The 22,846-nt window shown below is 48.2% G+C and overlaps 1 protein-coding gene and 1 pseudogene across 6 annotated transcripts in view; both read right to left on the bottom strand.

The window, feature by feature from the left end:
• The window catches only part of Smad1 (SMAD family member 1), a 66,572-nt gene that overhangs the window by 18,398 nt on the left and 25,328 nt on the right, over positions 1-22,846 (bottom strand). For all 6 annotated transcript variants that reach the window (XM_076571947.1, XM_076571948.1, XM_006971730.4 and 3 more), the window contains 2 exons: positions 19,787-20,365; positions 617-874 (listed from right to left, as the gene is read on the bottom strand). In XM_076571947.1, coding sequence (XP_076428062.1) covers positions 617-874; positions 19,787-20,186 — 658 coding nt within the window. In that variant the 5' untranslated portion in view covers positions 20,187-20,365. The remainder of the gene's footprint in view (positions 1-616; positions 875-19,786; positions 20,366-22,846) is intronic.
• Positions 4,707-9,945, bottom strand: LOC102928068 (mitochondrial import inner membrane translocase subunit TIM16 pseudogene; annotated as a pseudogene).

Raw genomic sequence — 22,846 nt, 5'->3', positions numbered from 1 at the left:
ATGAGCTCTGGCACCAATATTTGAGATGCTTGTTCACTAACCTGTAATTTGAAAAATATAATCTTCTAATTAATCACTTATTTTGGTAACTATTACACCATCCGTTACGACTAAGACAGGAAAAGAACTGGTTCTTGTCTTTGCTAAGTTCAACAAGCAGATGGTCTCCAGCACTTTCTGTTGCAATTCCTTGTTGTTAAAAGTACATTTCTTGGGATTACATCACCGGCTAAATGCATCTAATTAAATGGGGGGTGTGATCCCTCGGGAAAGAACTCTTCTGCGGCTGCAGCGATAGCAAGGAAGATCTTCAACGTCGGAAATGCTGGCCGAAGCCACAGAACAGCACTGTGTGACATGACATTTCCCTTCAGAGACTGGGACAACCATGCCACTCCCAGAAGGATGCAGCTGTTTCAAAACTTTTGAAAACAAGGGGAAAATATAGCAGAAATCAAACAGGCCATCCTCTTCTCCGGCTCTATGACTCCCCTCGATACGCTATTATTCTGAAGCACTGGCTCATAGGGGCTTGTCCAGGGCTCAACCTCCGTCCCCTCCGCAGGTCACGCCCACCCACCTCCCCAAGGCGGGGTCCCAGAATGCCCCCTCCTACCTGGCATCTGGAAAGGGCTGCCTGGGTCTGAGCTGGTCGGGGAGTGAGGGTAGGTGCTGCTGCTGCTGCCCGGAGAGTTGGGGTAGCTGCTGTTGGGCGAGTGGGGAAATGGGTGGCTGCTGGGCTGCTGGAAGGAATCCGGAAACGTGGCATTGAGCGGCATGTGAGGCTCATTTTGTCCCAGGTTGCGGAACTGCGCCAGAAGGCTGTGCTGGGGGTTATACTCGCTGTGCCTGGGCACCAGCACTGGAGGAAGGACTGGCATGGGAAGAGAACAGAGACAAGTGAGCAAAGGGAGAACCAGTCATCACCTCACGGCAGGTGAGGCCAACGACCTGACCTCCCCCTGCTGCCCGAGGAAAGTGACCGCGCTCCAGAGCACAGCCTAGATCACAGGACCCCAGCCTGGCAGCGCCACTGGGAAGCCTCAAGGCAGTTTCAGATTAAAATTAGCTGCTTTATTCCATTTTTAATTTTCCTATTCACAAAAAAGCTAAAGCTAATTAACAATATATATCACCAGCTAGCCAGATGGCTTCATGGGTAAAGGGTCTGTCATACAGTAAGAGACTGGATTCGATCCCTGGACCTCAAGTAAAGGTGGAAGGAGAGACCGATTCCACAGGGTTGGTCTCTGACCTCCGCATGTGCACTGTGCATGTACACCCCTACACACACACACACACACACACACACACACACACAGGAACAGACACACACACACAGACACACACGCACACACACAGACACACACGCAGACACACACACACACACACACACACACACACACACACTTGCATACGCTCACGACCCCAGTACTCAGGAGGGAGGCTAAGGCAAAGGGACCCGAGGTTGGAGTCCAGCCTGGGCCACTGTTGACACATGTACATATCGACACCGATACTCTGACGTAACGGTCTGCTCAAAGCTGAGTTGATATGTACTGAATGGTATTATTTACCATTAAGTGAAAGCAGTAAACAATGAGCACGTGACACCGAAGCCCAGGGAAGGCAGGCAGTCAGTTACACAGCCTCTGAGGGTCGGGGATGTCCTGGCAGCCATACTTAGAAGCATCCTTTCTGTGAGGACCTGGATGAATGCACCCACTTCTCCGTGGTCCTCAACACCACACAACAGGGCCAAGGAGGATGCAGAAGGTATAATTATGTTTGCCAGCTGAAAACCCAAGACAGGTCTAAGAGGTCAGTACCTAGACAAAAGCAAAAAGCTGTCTCCGGAAAGCTAAGAGCCTGGGTGATGAAATTAGCCCGGCTAACGGCAGAAAATCCTGGCAGAGCCATCACCATATGGCACCCTAGGAGGGATGGCTGCCTAATGTTGACTTATAGAACCCTACCCTGGGGATGCCGCTAGACCCCAAGGCGTCCTCCAGGGTCACAGGTGGCTCCCCTTAGTGACAAAGACCTTCGGAAGCCCTCCTGTTCTTGTGGTCTCCAAATGGTAGAGAAAAGCAACATGTGTTCAAACTGCATGAGAGAAAGAAGGGGATTTTAAATTGGTCACTGCGAATGGTGACCAGGACCCCAATGCACTTCCCTAAAGGAACGTTCGGTGACATAAGATGTGGAGTTGGCTCTCCAGGAACCCTGGAAGGCATGCACAACACACGGGCTGTCACTGACTTAGCTGAGAACTTGGTAACATGGCTTGGGAAAGTATTAAAATTCCTCACACTACATCTCATTTGTCAATTACTATAAAGTGATAACACTTGTGGATTTCCCTTGCTATTTGAGTATAATAAATATAATGTATTTCTAGCATAGTGATGGAATCTGCCCAAAGCAAGACATTATTTTCTACTTCTACCTTCCAACAGTTAACTGAGGTGGCCACTATGTCAAAGGGATCCCTGGTCAAGGCCTCCTCCTGCCAGCAGAAACCCACCTCATTTGTGCTATGAAATACAGCCCAGGATTCTGAACTACTGATGGACGCACGAACAGTCTTTGTCTTTTAGCCGCTGCAGCCTGAGTTAGCACTTCTGAATTGGCCACCCCGATCACTTGTTCCTTCTCTTCTTTTCTCCCTTTTTCTTTCCTTTTGTCACTAGGCCTCATGGAGCCCATGCTGCCCTTGAACGAGCTAGGCAGCTGAGAACAACCTTCCAGGTGCTGGGACTCCAGGCACATGCCAGCCTGCCCGGCTTTCCCAGCCTGCCTTTCCTGGTCATCAGCTGGAGGTCCAGCTAACTACTTGCAACAAATGCAACATTAGCAGCTTTTTCTTACACTAAGCAGACTCCTTTTCCTAAGGCACCTATCTTGGCAGCTCTCATTGCCTAACAGCTTCAGGACCCGGAAATTAACTGTTCCTACTGCCAGCAGGTGGCGGTGGCCATGGGGGGTAAAATGGACTTCATGACAGGAAAGGGCACTGTACTTCTGTACCCCAAGCTCCGCACAGTCCTGTCGTCATCTTGTTTGGTGGTGATCTGCGTCAGGGCACAGTGCTGAGATGGACCCAGTACATCAGAGATCAATCAGTGTTTAGATGATTGTGGACATGAACTAATGAGCACAGCGAAGACGCTCTAGATCGATGAATGTGACAAGTGGCCTTTTTTTCATCTCTGACTGTTTTATGTTTTCATAGTCCTGTGGGTCAAACTTGGGGCCTTGTATACACTAAGCATGGACATTACCACTGAACTACACTCTAAGAGACTCTGCCTCTGCTGATGGAGGCCCAGGCACCTCTAGTAAACTAAACTATTCTAAATCTATAGCAAGGTGCACAAATCTTCAAATAAACAGATTGTTATCACCCTCTGACTCATCTTTGGCTCAACATTATACTTGTGAGATTCACTCAGTTTTATGAATTATTCTATGTGTCTTTAATCTATCTGATGAGACAGTTTTACCTACAGATGACCTGGGATGTTTCTAGGAAGGGATCATTGTATTAAAGCTTCTGTGACCATTCTGTTCAGTCACTTCTTATTCTGACATAAACTCCTATAGTATTTAACTCTTGTATATCCCCTGTAGCCAGATTCACTCACTTTTATTTTTTTCTTTTACCTTTAAAGCTTATCATTATCACCATCATTATGATGATGACTGTATGTGGGATGTGTGTGTGTGTGTGTGTGTGTGTGTGTGTGTGTGTGTGTGTGCGCGCGCGCGCCATGTGCAGAGTGTGTGGAGGTCACAGGACTTCACGGAGTCAGTTCTGACCTTCTACCTTTGCATGGGTTCTGGGGTTGAACTCAGGCCTCCAGATCTGCACGGCAAGCCCCATTACCCAATCAGCCATCTCACCTGCCTGACCGCCCCCCCCCCATTTTTAAGTTTGCCACATTTACTAAGTCATTCACTCTCTTCCCTTCTCCTGCTCCAAATACTTCCCACCCACCCCAAAAACTCTGAGAGCAGGTAATGTACACTGTCTGCTCCTTAATTCCACAACAGTCAAGAGTAACTGGTACACAGTCGGACTGACGTCCACACACACCTGAGGCCATTACTGACCCAGCAACCACTGATGTATTTATCAGTGATTTTACAGACTGCCTTTCAACATGGGTTCCTCTGACGGTTCTTTATATTAAACCCCGTGGTTCTAGGCTACCATACTATGCAGGTGATGTTACGCCCTTCTCTAGGTACATACCCAGAAGCCAATCATTTGCCTGTTTCCTTTCAACTGCTTGGTTAGACTATTGCCCAGTTCACCTACCATCCACAGCTACTGCGTCTTTTTGTAATTACCAGTCGGCAGACCCTCCAGACTGAGTAAACTTTCCATTTCTCATCAGACTTCATCAACCCTGAATGTAGATCTTTGCTTGAGTCAACCTTTGCTCAGATGGTTGTAACATGACTTTTCTTTCATTCCATTATCCTTATTTTTGAGTCAGAACTCTACCATGAGGAGGGCTTCCCCATCTCCTGCCTCCTGCTCATCTCTAATAGCCACTGGCATGGATTGTGAATTCTTGATAAATAGGCTGAAATGTTCCTATTCTAGTCTATTTTTGTGGCTCACTATGTCCTACAACTGGCCGCTGCTTGCTCTTTACGTCTTCTAAAACATGCTACCACTCTTTAAGCATCCCTGATTTTTTTTTTTTAGACATGGAGAAGACATTTATTACCAAGCTATAAATGGGTGGGGTGGGAGTGGCCAGCAGTCACATTTTGGGCATCTGCCCTTTCTGTCTGTCTTCCTGGGCTTTTATTCGGAGTTCCTCATCTAGACGTTCCTTCGCTTGGACAACCTTTGATTGCAAGTAGAAGGAGCCTCCCGCGGACGTATCGTTCACCTTAAATAGGTGTTCATAATTCTTCTGGACCTGCTCAGGGTTCAGCTTGGAGATGTTGAGAATCTGCTGGGCCTCTTGAAGGCTGAGGCCAGAAAGGTTGGATGCAGTTGCAGACTGGTGCCCAGCACGACCCTGAGCATCAGCGGCTGCCTGGCTTGCTGCAAACTCCTGCCTCAGGGCCCGGGCAAAGGCTCTGCCCCCCACCTGCACACCCATCACGATGGTCTGGGCCAGGTACTTGGCCATGGCAGCCACTGTGCCTCAGGGGCACAGGGTCAGCATCTCTTTGATGTTTGAAACCTGGTGCTTCTGGCTTCTGCCTCACTTCCTCCTCTTCATCTCTGGGTCCCTGGTTCCTTTTAATGAGGAACATCATAGACTCTGAAGTCACACTGACTCTAAGCTGTATGTGTGCACATGGGGGTGTGTGCAGAAGCACTTTGTATGTCCAACCCAGCTCATCTACATTGTATTTCCCTTCATTATTATATAGATAATCGTTTGGAATTTTTGAGACAGTGTCTCATATAGACCAGGTTAGCCTCAAACTTGTAGCCAAGGATGACTCTGAACTCCTGATCCTCCTGCCTCCACTTCCCGTACACAGGGATTATTATAGGCATGGGTCAACATGCCTGGCCCAGTTTCAATACATTTATGAATTCCCTTAAATACACTAATTTCTTCAAAACTACTATATTCATACCAGCTTATAAACTACACCTAGGAATTTGTTTTCCTTTTAAATTTATTTTTATGTGCAAAATACTTGGGCTCATTTTCATTTGCTCAAAGTTTGGGTATGACTCCCACCTTTGGTGTTAGGCTTCCCGGCACAATTACTGCCAGTCCTCACTGATTTCCCCAATTCCCAGATCCAGAAAACACTAGCATGGTTCCGAAGGTCAGAACAATACATCTCCCATCTCTTCTGTTCAGTTCCCTCTTCTAACCTCCTCACAGGGTAGCTGTCCAGCTTCCTGTTCAGTCATCCTTCTTGTGTAGCGTGCGTGTGTGCATGTGTGCACGTTATGAATTTGAAGTTATAAAATCTTGTATGCCCATGCTGAATGGAAGAAGTCATCCCTGTACCTACCCTTCTGGGACATGAAGAGTTTCTCGATTTATTTAGGTTTCTGATCCACTGGTTTTATTTGTGGTATGAGGAATGCATCTAATTTTACCTTTTTTCTGAATGGTTAGCCAGCCACCTTAAATGCCACTGATTAAGAGGCTATCTCTGTCCTGGGGACTGAGCCGCTAACTTTCCATAATGTCCTGTGTCTGTTCCGTTTTCAGACATTTCATTCTGCTCTAGTCTGTGGCCACGCCACTGTTTTTGTTGTTGGTGGTGTTTTTTAATTACTTTTGGTTAACTGTGTATGTGTGTGAGTTTGGTTTTTCAAGACAGGGTTTCTCTGTGTAACCTTGGCTGTCCTGGAACTCACTCTGTAGGCCAGGCTGGCTGTGAACTCACAGAGATGCTCCTGCCTCTGCCTCATGAGTGCTGGGATTACAGGCACGCACCACCCCCACCCAGCCCACACCATCATATTAATAAAGGGTTTCAAGGCCCGACAGGCCAGCCCCTGTTGGTTTTCCTCCTGTGTTTAGCTGCACGCTTCTCTTTCCAAAGAGCTATAGTCACCACCCTACGCCTTCTGGAAACAAAACAGTTCTTGAGTCTTTATTGAGATGCCATCACATCCACAAGTTAACAGTAAAGATCAGCACCTTAGTGCAGAAACGCCTTCTTTAGAATGAGGAAGAGCTGAACAAGAGGTGGAGGCAGGAGGCTGTTGAGTGCAAAGCTAGTCTGGGCTACAGAATGAGTGCTAGGCCAGCTTGGGCAGCTCAGTGAGACTTCAGCAAGAAAAGAAGAGGCTGGAGAGCCGGCCCAGTGGTCAAGAGTGCACACTGCTCTCCATTCCTACACTCACATGGATAACTCCAGCTCCAAGGGATCCTTCTCCTGGACTCTGGTCTCCTGCATGCATGTGCACAGTTAAAGGGGAAGCCATGAGTACAGCTTAGCATGCATGAGGGCCCAGCTTCATCCCCAGGACTGGAAAACAAACAAAAGCACTATGAAGGTTTGTTCACGTCGACGGTGGCTTTGTGATCTGTAGACACTGTCTGTATTAGTTTCCTAGGGCAGCTGTAATAAAATCCCAAAGAGTGGTGACTGAAATAACAGACACTCATTTTCCTGTGGTCCTGGGGGTAAACATCCGGGATGAAGGCAGTGGTGAGCTGGCTTCAGCTGAGACCTCTGTCCTTAGCTCCCCATGGCCTTCTTTCCCGGTGTATCTCGGCACAGCCTAACCCTGTCTTGTAAGGATGTTAGCAGACTACATTAGCACTCCCCACAATGCCTTCATCTCAATTTATCTTTTCCTTCAAGGCCCTGTCTCTAAAACCCACATTCCGTGGTACTTGGGATAAGAGTTCCAACATGAATTTAGGGACACACAACCTGGTCCACGCAGGTGCAGGTGCACAGGGTGCCTTCGGAGTCTCGAATCCCTAACTTCACTTGAGGGCAGCATGCCTGGTTGGGAACTGCTGCAATCCTTGCATTTCTGGAAACGCTTCTTTCTGCAAGACACCTCTGAGAAGCCAGACTCCAAACTTGCTTCCTAAACATTATCAGTAACCTGTTCTTTTTGCTTTGGTCCTGAGGTTTATCCCTGGATGTGGAGCCGGATGGATTTCCTAAGCTTCGTCTCAAAGCTGATCGGGTCCTGTGTTCAGAGAACCCTGAGAACTAACACCCTGACCTGCTTGAGCTTTGGGCCCCTCCTGAAACAGGGGCCTGGCTGAGTGGGGCTTTTCTCACCTAGCTGACAACTGCCTGAGTGAGTGAGTGAGTGAGTGAGTGAGTGAGTGAGTGAGTGAGTGAGTGAGAGTGTGTGTGTGTGTGTGTGTGTGTGTGTGTGTGTGTGTGTGTGGTGTAGGTTCATGTAAACATGTATGTGGAGACCAGAGGTGGACATCAGCTGTTTTCCTCAATCACTTTCCCACTTTACCTTTTGAGACAAGGTCTTACTCAACCTGGAGCTCACCCGTTTGGCTGGACTGGCTGGATCTCAAGCTACAGGGATCTTCCTCGCTCTACCTCCCCAGCGCTGGGGTTCCAGGCACATGCTGCCTGGGAACTCTGCTTTGTGTGGGAGTGCTGGGGACCTAAATCCAGGTCTGCAGGCTTGTGCAGGAAGTACTTTGCCAGCTAAGGAAAGAGAAGCCATCTCTCTGCCAAGTCTTTAAAGACAAAGACGATTTACTTTATGGTTATGTGTGTATCTGTGAACACATCTGTACATGTATGTTAGTGCTGGTGGGATCTGAGGCCAGAGGCATCAGATCCCCTGAAGCTGGAATTACAGGCAATCGTAAGCCGCCCAATATGGGTCCTGGGAATTGTACATGGATCGTCTATAAGAGCAGTGTGTGCTCTTAGCCACAGAACCCTCTCTCCAGCCCCCTGGCTTAAGTCTAAGATGCTCTCTGCTCTTTTGGAAGGATGGAGTCAGATGCTTCCTTTCCTCACCACTGTTGACTCTGCTTTCCAAACTCTGCATCTCCTTCCATGAAAAATTAAAATCCCTCTCCCACCAACAGGAAAACCAAACTAAGAGTAAAGCTGCAGTATGCTGAAGTCTGAGGAGACATGTGTGATTCTGCTGTGGACTCTGCTTTTCTGCGTCACCAAGGCACATGGGAAAGGGACAACCAGGAACAGCTAAAATTATATGGCAGCGCTCAACAGCATTCCTGTTCACCCCGGACTGCAGCTTTGTCCAGACGCAGGCATGGCCTGAAATTCTACACCGAATGGTCAGGGGCAAAGTGTTCTGGTCTACCCTGACAAGTCTTCAGCTGTGCTGACCCTCCAAATGTTCTCCAAAAGGCAGCTGGTTTCTGCTTTAACACACAAGAAAGTTCTCACGATGAGGCTGCCAGCCCTTGTCTGTGTGTCCACGAAGACAAGACTGGCAATCAAGCTACCTAAATGCTTCCTGCCTGGTCCTGCAAGTGCAGGAGGTGTTCAGCTGAGTGACCGGAGCAGAGTGACTGCCTTTGGGGCTCTGAGCAAACCACCAGACTTCTCGGGGTTTCACCCTCGTCACCTTCCATAAAAGAGCACCGCTCTGCTCAGGGAGCGCCACTCCTGATGCTGTGCGTCTGCTATCCTGACCTGTGGACACCTCATTCTAGTTCAGCAGCATGCTGCGCAAAGCTCCACCCAGGTAACATCTCAGGACACTGCTCTGGGGTTGACGAAGAGCAGAGAGGTGGCCCAGCCCGCCCTGTAGCAGTTCTTACCAAAAGGGCAAATTGTCAGAGCAGCTGCCTAGGACAGATGTCCCTGATAGAGGACACTGGGTGACCTTGTGGGCAGAAACCTTTCACATGGGGGGGAGGTGTGAGATGGTTTTTCAATAGTATGTATGCTTGTAAAATAAAATTCCTTACTTCAAGATATGTCTTGGGAACTAAGAAATGGTTCTCTAAATCTTAATCAAGGTTAAATTTTAACAGCAATAAACAATAGCTAAAAACCCTTTATCTTTCTGTTTGCTCACTGGTGGTGAGATGAGGGTGGGCAGGGTTTGAAATCGTAGATAAGGTGCCCTGAGCTGGGCAATAAAAGTCACCGGGAGGGCACGGCTCACCACAGGGTGTCGGCTCCACCACAGGGTGTTTCCACACCCATTCTTCACATCTGCAATCTGTCTTGCGCAGGGAAGCAGACTCAGCCTGGCTAAGTAGATCACTCTGGACCTAGTGTCTGATCAAAGAGGGGCCACGGCTTGAGTCAAAGCCTGTTCACAGCCAGGGTCACTACCTCGTCCTTCAAAACTGAGAGCAGCCTGTGGAAGTCGCTTCAACAAGTCTCTTTCCAGTTGTGCGTGCGTGCGTGCGTGCGTGCGTGTGCATGTGTATGAAAGAGAGGGAGAAAAAGACTGGGCTGTTTCCCTCAATTGTTTCTCTTTCACAACCTTCACTGTTTTGGCTAGACTGGCTGGACCAGCGAGCCCCCATGCTTGCCCCCCCCCCCGCCCTGGCCCCGCCCCGGCCCCACCCCGCCCCGCCCCCCAAGACTGGGATTATAGCCATGTCCCATCTCGCCAGGGTTTTTCTGTGTGCTGAGGACTGAACTCAGGTCCCCGTGTTTGTGCAGCAAACACTTTTCTGAACCACCTCCCCACACTCGTGGTGTTGAGAACCACATTTTCACCAGACTGTTTTAACCAAGGAAGACACCGTAGCGTTTACCTGTAGGAATGCGGCAATCACTCTGAAGAAGTATATTCACAGAGGGCAAAAATGCAAACACAATTCCAGCACAACTAAAGAAATGAATTGTATTCAATACCAGTATCAAGCTTTAAAAAATAAAATAAAATAAAAGCCAAACATTCAATTTACTTTAAAAATAGCCTAAATATAACTTCTGAAAACTCGACTTCCTGGAGAACGGCAGGCCAGTGATTTCTGGCCCACCACTGATGATCCTATGAAATGTGTCTCCACGAGACTGTGCCCACAGCATGTGGGCTACGACTGGAGGCCTGACTGGAGGCCTGACTGGAGGCCTGACTGGAGGCCTGACTGAGGTCCCTGCTCTGACCTGTCTTTGGGGTAAGCTCACCCTCTCCACGGAGCTGTCCCAGGCTTCTGCAGTCTCCCAGCTAACTCCACTCCTCTGTCTCTGCTCACCTCCAACTCCCAGTTCCTTGTCTGTCACAGGCGCCTTCCCTGCTCACCCTCCACCCCAGCAGGAACCCGTTCCTCCCAGTGCCCCGCACAGGCTTTCCTGGTGTTTTACTGCTCATTTGACACCCCCACCTGGCAGAGCATCATGTCCCTGAGGGTGGAACTCTTGTTCCTTCTTGTGTATCTCCCCAAGTCTGACATAAAAAGGTCCTTATGTGTTTTCAGTGAATACGCTTGAGCTTTACTTCAATTCCTGGCCTGTTGAGCCGATGACTAGAGTGCAGCCTTCTCCAATGGCTGCTCCTCAGACTCGTCTCTTCCTGCTCTTAGCCCAGTGCCCTTTCCTTTGTTAAACATCTGTCCGCTTCAGTTCCACAGAAGACAGGTGTAGGTTATAAGTGACTACAGAGGTGTCTGAGGTAGAAAAAAAATCTTAGTGTACAAGCTAAAACTATCATAGCAGGAGCTTAAAAAAAAAAAAAAAACCATCGTGGGCAATGCATGAGAGATACAAAATGGTTTGTTTGTTTGGTTGGTTGGTTTTTTTTGGATTTCCAAAACTTAGGATTTTGCTTAACTATTTATTAGACAAGTATCAGGGGTGGTTTGCTTATTAAACCTTCTTTCCTTTTAACAGTGAAACTGGAACAAGGGCACTTCTCTCCGACACACAGGACATGCTGACTGCTGTACCACGTGTTAACTCATCAAATCCCCCAACAACCCTGCCCTTCTTACACATTACCATGTCACCCCGGCCTCACAGAAAAGAAAACTGAGGGGCTGGAGAGCTGGCTCAGCAGTTAAGAGTGTGGACTGTCCTTGCAGAAGCCTGGAGTTTGGCTCCCAACCCTCATCTGGTGGCTCACCTAGGGGAGATCCAATGCATTTGGCCTCCGTGGGCATCTGCACTCACATGCACATGCAGACAAACATCTGCAACAGGGGATTCCAAAAAGGGTAAAAATAAATCTTAAGATAGCAGAAATGGAGGGAGAGGGAGAGTGAGTAACCTGCCTAAGGACCAGCATCCAGTGGAGTTAGGTTACCTACGGTTATACAGCTACGATCCAGTGGGTCAGGGTTCAAGCCTGGGCAATCTGGCTCCACAGTGAAGCTCTGGACCACCTTAGTCTTAAGGAACTTTCTGAACAGTTGGCTTAGCTACCTAACAGCCCACCAACATGTTCACAATGAGCCCCAAATGGCTTTGCTTGATGAACAACCACAGTTCAGCTTATTCTGAGTTCAAATCGGAGCCCAGCAAACAAGCTCTGTGAAGCTGACATACTGTTTTCTAATGATGAGTACTGATGGATGGGAACTAAACACAGACACAACTTCCTAAGCACCCAAGCCACCACCGCTGCCGCCGGCGCCCACGCTCCCAACTCTCCTCTTTCAGCCAACAGGCTGGCTGCCCACGGGCATTTCAGATCACATGCTCTAATGCTTGTAACTGGGTGTTGGCTCCTGCGTTAAAGAGAAGCCAACTGCTTCCTGGTTCATGGGAAGCAGTCCCACGCAGTGCTCGGTGGCGGATTTGAACTTGGGTTCTAGCTCTCCTGTTTCAGGTTGTTCATTACTCCATCTCAGCAGCCCTTGGCACCCGCTCCTCAGGTCAGAAGTAAAGGAGAATACATGTGTGGTGGAAAACACTGTCTGTCGTGCAAAATGTGGCTACTGAGAGTCACTGTCACTATTTTTATTGTACTAATACCACCAGTGTTCTGGGGCATTCGCTTCATGAAGACTTGTTCACATCAAAAATTTCATGTTATTCTACGATGGTATGGAGACTTCTCCTCATCTTGCACAGGCTACATCATTCTCAAGAATGTGCTAATGCAGAGGCCTCCTCACACACTGGTTAAAAACAACATCACACAACCCTGAAGAGATGGTCAATCTCAACCCTCGGAAGACACGCGAGTGGCCCTCGGTCAAACTGCCCAAGCTGGAAGCCTAAGCCTGATCATCCCCTGTCATGTTTTCACATGTTACTAAAGGAAATTGGTATCTCTTTACATGGCCTTTTCTGTCCTATTCCTAAGGGACTCCACTCTACCGTCTACCTGGGCCGATTCCCTCTCACTGAAATTACATGTGAGCTTTGAGGATTTCTGACCCTCACCACCAACAGTTTACAATCTATTTCTGTTTTAAGGACTTTCTTGATCAAATGGCCTGAAATCTGGGGCTGCTTCTTGTTTCTGCTGTCATGTGGTGTATGCAAGCTTCCGACCAGTTCTTCTAGCTCGCCATGGTACTCCTGGGATTGCAGACATGGGCTTTTTATGGCACTCCTGGGATTGCAGACATGGGCTTTTTTAAGGGCTTCCTGAAGGCATTTAGCTTTAAAGAAGAAACTAAACCCATGGGTTCCAGCTGCAGAAGCCATAAGGAAGACTGTGCCTCAAAAGCGAGGTGGAAGGAGAGAACTGACCCCTGCGATGCTGCCCTCTGACCTCTGCGTGGATGCTGGGACAGGTGCCAGCCCTTCACATTCTCTTACTTTGCCTCCTTCTGACCGAACTTTCAGAGGCGGGGTGCAGCGGGAGGTCTGTAGGTCATCTCATGGTTTGTTGGGATTCTTCTGCTAACACAAACTTCACAGAAAATCAGCTGAAAAGGGGGGATGTTTCTACTTACTTATTTAGGCTCACGGTGCTCGGCGGTTTCAGGTGGGCTGCGGGCCTGTGGTGACATTGGGAGCACACGGTGGAGCTGTGTGCCGGCAGGAACCAGCAAGGAAGGGTGTCGGTCAGTCCCAACACCCTTCAAGAGCGCATCCTCCGTGACCTGCCTTCATTGGGCACCACCAGCAGTGGCACAGGTTGCTGTCACCCCCCAGACTGACACAGAGTGCATCTGTGTGACAGCAAGGCCAACAGAGAACATGTTCGCTCGCTTCCCTTGCTCTTAGCCAGTCCTTTAATGTGTTCTCCTTGGCCTGCTTCATTACAACAGTCATTTACTTTATTCTCTCTACCTGAAACCTGATTACAGTCCTTTGTCCAGGGCTGTCCTATTGGTAAAAAGTGTGGCTTGTGAGCATGAGGACCTGAATTCCATCCCTGGAGCCCATGTAATACCAGGCACAATGACTCGTACTCATAACCCCCTCTCGGCCCCGGGGAGGAAGGGACAGGAGGCGCCCTGAAGCTCACAGGCCAGATAGTCAAGCTGGCGATCATCAACCTTGGTGAGAGACTGTTGCAAAGGAAGTGGACCACTGTGTTCCAGGATGGCACCAAGGCTGTGCTCTGGCCTCCAAATGCACACATACACATAAAAAGTCCTTGGGGTATCAGACACATGTGGACATCTCTGCATTGCACCACGGGCCAGGGTCACTAGAACACAGTGTCCAGGTGTGTTACAATGGAGGAAGTCCTGTCAGTACTTCTGAGGTTTATGAGTTAAGTTCGTCCTCATCCACACCTGTCATTCAATTTAGCACACACTACTATAATTACATGCCAGTCTTTTTGATGGGCACAGTTCCTGTAGAGCCAGCCCTGTGTTTATTATAAATGTCAGAAGGAAGAGAAATTTAGGTGTACTGGAACACAGTGCATGCTCTCTTAATTTTTATAGTTAGTATAGTTAATTTACCTCCAATCTTCAAAATCTTTGTAATGAACATGAATGTATCTGCCTTATGACCTCAAAACCTTCAAGCAAAGTCAATGCTTGCCCCCAACCCAGCAAACCTACTACACAGGCGCTCTGGGATTTAATGGTGGGATTACATCCCAATAAACTCTGAGGTCCAAACACTCTACGCTGAAAACGCACTCTCACCTAAGCTACCTACCCTAAAGCTCACCCTGCAGCACCCTGGGGATGCCAGCTCCCTTTGCAATGTCAACAGACGGTGTGTCTGACTGGAAGTGGCCCTCCATACTTCCCCCACCATCCCTAATGCTCCCTGCACACTGCTGGCCCAGGAAAGAGTCACTAGGTGCAAATCATTTCTGCACCATTACATAGGGTCCCTGGATGTCTTAGGGCGAAGCACTAGCGTGATTGAGTTATGAGACAAACTGATGATCTTTCACAGAACACTTTTACTTGTTTGGTTGGATTTTTTGTTTATTTGTTTGTTTTTCGAGACAGGGTTTCCCTGCATAGCCTGGCTGTCCAAGAACTCACTTTGTAGACTAGGTTGGCCTTGAACTCACAGAGATCTGCCTGCCTCTGCCTCTGGAGTGCTGGGATTAAAGGCGTGCGCCACCACCGCCTCACTCACAGGACACTTTGTAAGTTGAGATTATTACAGATTCACACGCACCTTTATGTGACCACCGGAGTCTGACACCAATACTGTCAACTACCCTCAGGACCCCTGGCTTGCTGCCTGCCTTGCATCTATTTCCCCTGCCCTATTCCTGCTGGGCAATAACTCATCTTTCTCCAGTTCTATAATGTCTGAAACATCCTCTTCCAGGTAAAATTTACCAAGCCACAAATTACAGGATGAACAGACAGCTGGAGTTGGAGCCCATATTCAGCCAACAGGTGGGGAGGATTTCCAGTATTTTTCAATTTTAAGCAGCCAGCAACATTCTTTAACAGACTTCATTTGTTTAGGGGGGTCTTATGAGACAGGCTGTTACTATGTGGCCGCAAACTCTCAACTCTGCCTCAGCCTGAGTGCTGGGAATACAGATATGTGCTGGCACACCTGACAATCTCAGAATTTTAAGCTCAGGTTTGATAAAGACTTCCACGGTGAAGTTCAAAGTGCAAAAAAATAATTTTAAAGAACCATGTGAGGGGAAAAAAGAGGAAACCCCCAGTAAGGCACATTGGAGGCATCAGACAGCAGCCGAACGGTCTTCTCAATACCACAATTAGGTGACTTACTCAGCCTCGGTCAGCACTTACTTTGGGAAAAGAAAAAGAGAAGCAATATTTAATCTGACCACTAATAAGCAGATTCTACTCCAAAGGCTAGTAAAAGTCCAAGCAAACAGTCAGACTGCTACATCAGCGGGAAGCTCAGGATCTCAGATCTCTGAGAACTTTCTGTTTCCTGCAAGCGTCTCCATGTGTGGGGGAGAAAAACCCAACATGTTCTTGTGAGATGTATGTTTCAATAATGGCCAGAGTACAGCCTTTCCACAGAAAGGTCTCCGCTTCACACGTGCCACCAAAGTTGTGGTGAACACGGAGTTAATGTTTCTGAAGTTCTGGGGTCCCCCCCCCCGTTTTCACACTATTTTATCTGTAACAAAATACATACCACAGGTCAACAAGAAACTGTAGTTACTTAAATTGATGGAATTATTTTGGGGTAAAGAAATAGAAAGCAAAGGCAGTCAAAGGAATAATGACAAAATCTGCACTAAGCCAAATGAAAACAGAATCAACTGTCTTTCTCTCAATAACCTTGATGACTACCTGAAGGAAAAATCTAGAAAGATCAGGCCAATTTTCCATCTGTATCAGAACAAGAAGACCCCCAAATGCTGAATGACTTAAAAGACTAATCCATTAGCACCTTGTGAATAGAGAACCTCACCAGGACAGTGGGGCTTGACTGGCCTGGATATTCAACCAGGGGTCAACAATCAGAGTCCCAGCAACACATGGCTGTCACGTGACCACACACATGGCTTCTGAGAGGAGGACACAATACCACTTTACAGCATGAAAGACAAGCGTCAAAACCCTGGTATATTTATACCAAATATATCTCAGCCTTGCCCTCAGGCCTCGTAAGATTCTTGGCTGAAGAGGAGAAAGAACATGAAGCTTGGAGTCATACTTCGCCTCTCCACCTTATCAAACCTTTATGTTAGAACTGCGCCAGGAATGGCGTCCCTTTCTTCTTGCATCAGCAAGGGAACAACCCAAGAGGGGAAGGTGGTTTTCAAAGCCTTCAGACACGCTGAAAACTCATCTCTAGAGAGCAGATGGCCATATGAATAAACTAGCTATCACAGCATTTTCAGTGACCAGCAATAATCCCTGTTGCTGTGGTGGCTGCCGAGACAGAGATGTTAGCGCGTAGGGGGCCTGCCCCACACTTTCTTCCCTCGGAGATTAGCTGGCCAGCACCTGACTGCGATGCACATTCTGAAGCAGCTCGGTTGCTATGGGAAAGGCATAATCTCTCTGGGGCAGGAAAAAGGTGGGATCGAGGATGAGTCCCAACTACACAGATCTCTAGGTTTAGACTTGAAGGAGAAAGAGAAGTGAGCTGGACCATGAGAGGAGGTAGGAGTTACAGAGGAAAGGGCCTGGAGTACCTGCAGAGAACTCAAGCAGAGCCATGGAGAAAATGGAAAAGGAAGTGGGAAAGATGCCAGAGCTCTACTAATGAGCAACGGGCCTTTCTACCGGGACCGCATTTTAACAGGTCACGAGCTGTAGAGGTCACAGCGCCCACCAGAGGGGGATGCAGGGGGCTGCCTGGCGCAGGGCAAATGCTGGCCGCCTGGCGCAGAGGAGAGCGAGGTGGCCGGGAAGGACACATGCCCACAGCATCTTAACAGCGATCTCAGGTGTGAAGCACTTCTCATGTTCAAACCCCTCCGCTTTCCAGATGTCTGACACCTAAGTCCGTGACACGGAGGAGTTACTTTCATTACTTGAGTGACATTAAAATTTTCCCTGTGGACCGAAACATATGTACCCAGAGCCCAATTTGAATGTATTTCTTGCACAGTTCTTTTCATTCTCTGAGACTCCCATCTCCATTTCTGTTTCAGGCTAAAAGAAAATCATGTGTCTGTATATGAGCTCTTCCTAAAAGTAAAGAACAACAAAAACCTACAAACAGTAAAGAACGTTAATACTGAAGCTAATAAGAACCCAGCAAGGTCGCTAGGGAAAGGGGAAAATGTAGTCTTAGCCTAGAGCAACCTGTGACAGCGTCCTTTTCAAAAGGGCCAATAAAAAGTCACCTAGAAATAAAGCCGTGTAAGAAGTGTACAGTGAAAACTTATGGAATACTAAATAATATGTGTGATGGCCTAATTCTACCCATCCTTCCCAAATGAAATTCCAACAGAAAGGGCCCTTCACAGCACTAGACAAGGGAATCATAGAAATGTACATTCTAGAATCACATCATGATACGGAATGAACATGACAATCGGGTCCAGGAAAATCTAATGTCATTATATAATATTTGAAAATACACAAAATGATATGTGTTCTTATGGACAAATGTATTAGTATAAAATATGCATGGCGATAAATGTCAAATTCAGAATGGTGGTTATGAACAGAAATGCAAGCAGAAGGAAACACGTGATTTTAGTTGATATGCTCTCTTTCTTAAATTAGGCAGTGGACACTAATATTAGCAAATTATTCCCTAGTCTTTACTTCTTACTTGACTTGAATATTCCACAAATACACAAAATGCCTTTGGTGACAAACACGTTACTGCATGTCAAGCTGGAAGTTTGCCTTCACTGAAACAACACCTCTACCCTGGGGCCTGAAGTTCCTGAGGGAGGAGGATCACCTGACCATCCAGGAGCAGGAACAAGGAGAGGGGGAAGCCATGTGAAACTGACACCATCCATATCTGGGGACCCTCAGAAACCACCAGCTAAGTGAACCAACCCACCAGCAAAATCACCCTGAACCACAGTAGGACATTTCATGCTTCAATACAGAAACACCTGCCAATTGATCAGCCTGTCCAGATGTGGAGTCAAACTCAAGGGCAAACTATGTAAATTCAAACTGGAGTGGTTTATATCCACGGAAGACCAGGCTCCCCAGGACACCCTCAGCTGCAGATGTTCACGTCCCTTATATAACATGGCGCGGTGCTTGTGTGGAGCCTGTATCTGTTCTCCACTTGAAATCAGCTCTGAACGATGCCTAACATGATGGAAATGCTGGGCAGACAGTCACTCGGCTGCTTGGAGACTAAGAGGGGCTTCTGTCTTCCGCTAGCTGCTGTCACCGAGCCTAGGCATCGGCCATGGTCAGTCACGCGGGCTGCACTGCTCCAGGCTCCTGATCAGGAGGAGTAAGTGGCCATACAGCACCCCGCCCGGTCACCTCTCAAGGCCCTCGACTCCTTCCAGGACAATGGATGGATTCACCTCGAGACTATGGGAGTGGAGTCCATTACTGAGGCAGAGCTATGGTGGCCACAAAGCTGAGATCAGGCCAACGCAAGCCAACCTGTCTGAGGACCTCAGCATCTCTATGTGGTGGCCCTCGAATGTAGTCACAGGCCTGGGGTGGTGAAGAGGAAGCAGATCCACCCCACCAAGAGCTGCTGAACCTTGAGCCCCAGGAAGACTGGAGTCCAAAGAGAAAGTATCAGGAAGGAAGAGTCGGCCTACTAAATATCTTCATCGGCAGCTGATTCTATGTATGGATGCAGAATCCACACAGCCTCTACCACAGCCCAAGACCACACACGTAAAGACAGATATCTAAAGTAACAGCATCAAATCCTCACACAGCAGAACAAAGTCCCACGGGAACACACCACAGCACACTTGAGCACAGATGACAAAAAGCGTGGCCGTGAAGCATGAGGTGGCAGTATTCACAGCTGCCCCACACGGCCCTTCCTTCCGCACACGCAAGAGCCTGTGCATCAGCTGTCCGCTGACGCAGTGCACGGCTAAACTTGCTGGAAAGCTGTACAGAACCAGCGTGGGCCGTACGAAGCCAGACACAAACGCAATCTTCAGAAGCCGATTCTAAGAGACGAGGTCACTCAGAGAGGGAGGCTGTTAACAGGTACGAAACACTCCAGGGCTGTTGAAATTTGGACCAGAATGCACCCCCAAACGTTCAGGTGCCTAGTGGGCAGTCTCCCAGCGACTGGAGGGGACAGTGGGGCCCCAGCTCCGCCACCACTGCACCCCAGGATGCTGAGGTGCCATGGGACAGAGAGCCCCAGAGCCAGTGGGACCGAGGACTGACACTTTCAAAATCATAACCAAAGGAAACCTTTCTCCTCATCAAGTGACTGCTACAGGTACTCGTGACAGTGAACGAAGGCTGCCCAACACACAAGTGTTCCTGTGCTCTTTCTCTTTACACACGCGTGTACAAACACACACAAAATTCCCCCAAATATTTGGAACTAAGCCCACGACAGAAAGGTGCTTTTGTTGTGGTCTCACAGGACTCACGGGCACACAAAGTACACCTCCACTCACCAGGGCTCTCCACTCGCTTATAGTGGTAGGGGTTGATGCAGACCTCCTTCTGCTTGGAGCCGAAAGGAAACTCACAACATTCCAGAGGCTTCAGTTCGTGGTGGCTCTGCAGGTCCGGCCAGCGCCACACGCGGCAATAAATGACATGAGGCAGCCCCTTCCGGTGGGACACCTGCAGCCGGCCGTCCAGGGAGCGGGGGATGGTGACACAGTTACTCGGCTGCCCCGGGCAGCTCAGGGCCTTCTCCAGCTCCTCCATGGCCCCTTTCTTTTTCTTCAGCTTTTTCACCAAAGCGTCCACAGCTTTCTCTGCCCATTTTTCTTCTTCGTCACCTTGTTTCCACCCTAGCAGTCTCTTCACAGCTGGACTTGTGAAGGAAAACAAACTGGTCACGTTCATAGCGACTGTTGTAGTTCTTCACGCTCCTCAGACACAGTGCGGTGGTGAGGTCTCCAGAGGGGGACGAGGCCAGAAGAGATCTCAGCTTATTTACATAGATTCTCTTGAGTTCCTCGGTCGGTTCTGAAAAGTAGAGAACACTGTTCCTCCTGTTCCAAAAGGGGACCCAAAGTTAGCACCTGCAAAAGAAAGGAGAGGAAGCTGGCTTTAAAGTCACCTCTAGACACGTCACAATGAACTAATTATTAGGTGCCAGGGACGGATCACTTAAGTCTTTCTCTGCACAGGTGGTCCCCGGCTCACACTGTTAGCTTCACAATCCCGGGGCTTTGACAGATCAAGCCTTTGCTGCTAAGCTCCTGAGCCTTTGTACTCTATGATGTCAATTGAACTGTGTTCTCCTAAAACTCGTACGTTAAAGCCGAAGTGCCCATGGAGACCCTCTGTACTCGGGCTTGGAGCCACTAAGGAACTCACCAGGGCTAAATTAGATTATAAGGGTGGGGCCTCAAGGCAACAGCATTGGCGGCTTTACAAGAGGAAGAGGACAGGCTGCTAGAGCAGCACCATGCCCTGGACAAAGGTCATGTGAGTGTTTCAGGCACAGCTAGCCACTCAGGCAATTTGCATATCGCCACCTCAAATGTATATGCAAGTGACAAGACTCAACAGACATGGAGCAGAAAACTGCCGAGAAGCAAAACAAGAATTCCAAGCCACAGCCCTGGCGGGGGACGGACATGTTAATTGTTAAGATTCAACGTGTGAAAGTGTGACCCCACTCCTATGAAAACCAGCCTGGAAGGGAGTGCAGTCCCTGGGAATATGAGATACTTGGGGCAAAGGAACCAGCTGAATGCCTAAAGTGCCTGCCTCGCAGAAGCCAGAGGCCTGTGCTCAGAGCCCACACTAAAAGCCTTGCTTTTAACCCCAGCCCCAGAAGGGGACGGGTGGGTCTCTGAACCTGCTGCCTGGCCAGCCTAGGCCAGCCTAGACCAGCTGGCGAGCTCCAAGTCTTGACGGCTGCAGCGTGTGCACACAACCACACGCAACGACAAGAGTTAAGATCTCTTTGCTTAGTATAGCTACGACATCAACAATAACTTGTGATTAGAAATAACCACATTTCAGCCATGATCATGGAGAAATTACAGAGGAGACCAAGTATTTTTTAACTGCATGATTATAAAAATATGACATCAAAAATAGTAAGATGTAGCTGGGCAGTGGTGTCACACACCTTTAATCCCAGGCAGAAGCAGGCAAATCTTTGAGTTCGAGGCCAGCCTGGTCTATAGAGGATAGCAAGGGTTACACAGAGAAACTCTGCCTTGAAAAACCAAAAATAAATAAATAAAAAGTAAGATGTGACAAGCCATAATCATATATAGGAAATTTATAGCTAAAATGCACTTACTGGGTGAAAAAAAGAGTCTGGGTAGGTGGACAATGATTTAAGCCCAAAGAAATACAAGGAATTGAGAAATTATTTTTTAAAGTATACTAGAGAAAACATATATAATCAAAACACTAATAAAATTGTATAATCTCTCAGCAAGACTGATCAGTAAACTAGAAAAAGCACAAATGACCAATAGGAATAAATTGGGGACAATCTTCCTGATCCTCAATCTTAAAATAAAAATGATTATGAATGGTCACTGTAGCAAACTGGGATAATCTGCATTTCCGTCTTCCTGACTAGAGGAAATGACCCGGCCACTCCATCACAGAACGTTCGTATCTTTGGAGCACAGCACGGTACCTGGTACAGACAGATTCTCAGTAAATGTTTGATGACTGGGCTCCAGAAGGACTTACACTAAGATGAAAAGATTGCGCACTCCCTAAGTTCCTCCAAGGGTAAAGGCTCACTTCACTCAGCAGAGAGCTATTTGTCCTTCAGAAAGAGCTTCACCCTAATTTACTAGTTATTTTGAAGTTTTTGCTAAAGAGGATAGAAAAGAGGAAACCAAGTCAAGCCGTTAGCAGAAGTCACACTTGGTTAGCACGCACCTATTGATATGATAATTCACTCTTCATTTCCCCCCAGAACCGGAAAAACTGCTTCCTTCCAGACCCCCAGAAGCAAATCAGAGAGGCCCCGGCCCTTTTCTTTTACCCCCAAAATAGCTTTTTTAATATTTTAACCACTGACTTTCAAATGGGAGGGCTTATTTATCTCAAAATCAGTTGAGGGTTATTTTCTGATGAGGGTTTTTACCACAGGAAGTGAGTGTGTTGGGGTGGAAGGCAATGCCTAAGAGCCAGGATTCTGGATCTTTATTCCCCTCGAAACAGCTATCCCCAGGGCCTGGAACCAGCACTGGGGTGGGGGTGACCAGCAGCCTGAAGGGAAGAACCAGGGCGCAAACATCCACGTTTGGCTAACCCAGTGTCAGCCCCCCAGGACTGGCTGTCCTCTTCTGAGGCTCCAGGCCTCATCCGGAAGGAACGCTGACCAAGTCCCAAGGGTAACACAGTGTGGTGACTGTTGTCCAACACACAGAAGCAAGGGTACAGGCTGGTACGTGCCTGTGGGTCCCCAAAGTCTCACGCTGAAACCCCAACTCCTTAAAGTATTAGGTGTGGCCCCTGGGAGGGGTTGGTCACAGGAACAAAGGTTCCAAACTCTCCCTCCCTTCTCCCTTCTCAGGGTG

Source organism: Peromyscus maniculatus, chromosome 5 (genome assembly GCF_049852395.1).
Source record: "Peromyscus maniculatus bairdii isolate BWxNUB_F1_BW_parent chromosome 5, HU_Pman_BW_mat_3.1, whole genome shotgun sequence".
Classification (NCBI taxonomy): Eukaryota; Metazoa; Chordata; class Mammalia; order Rodentia; family Cricetidae; genus Peromyscus; species Peromyscus maniculatus.
Note: the sequence above shows the minus strand (reverse complement) of the source record. Positions and strands in the feature narration are given on the sequence as shown.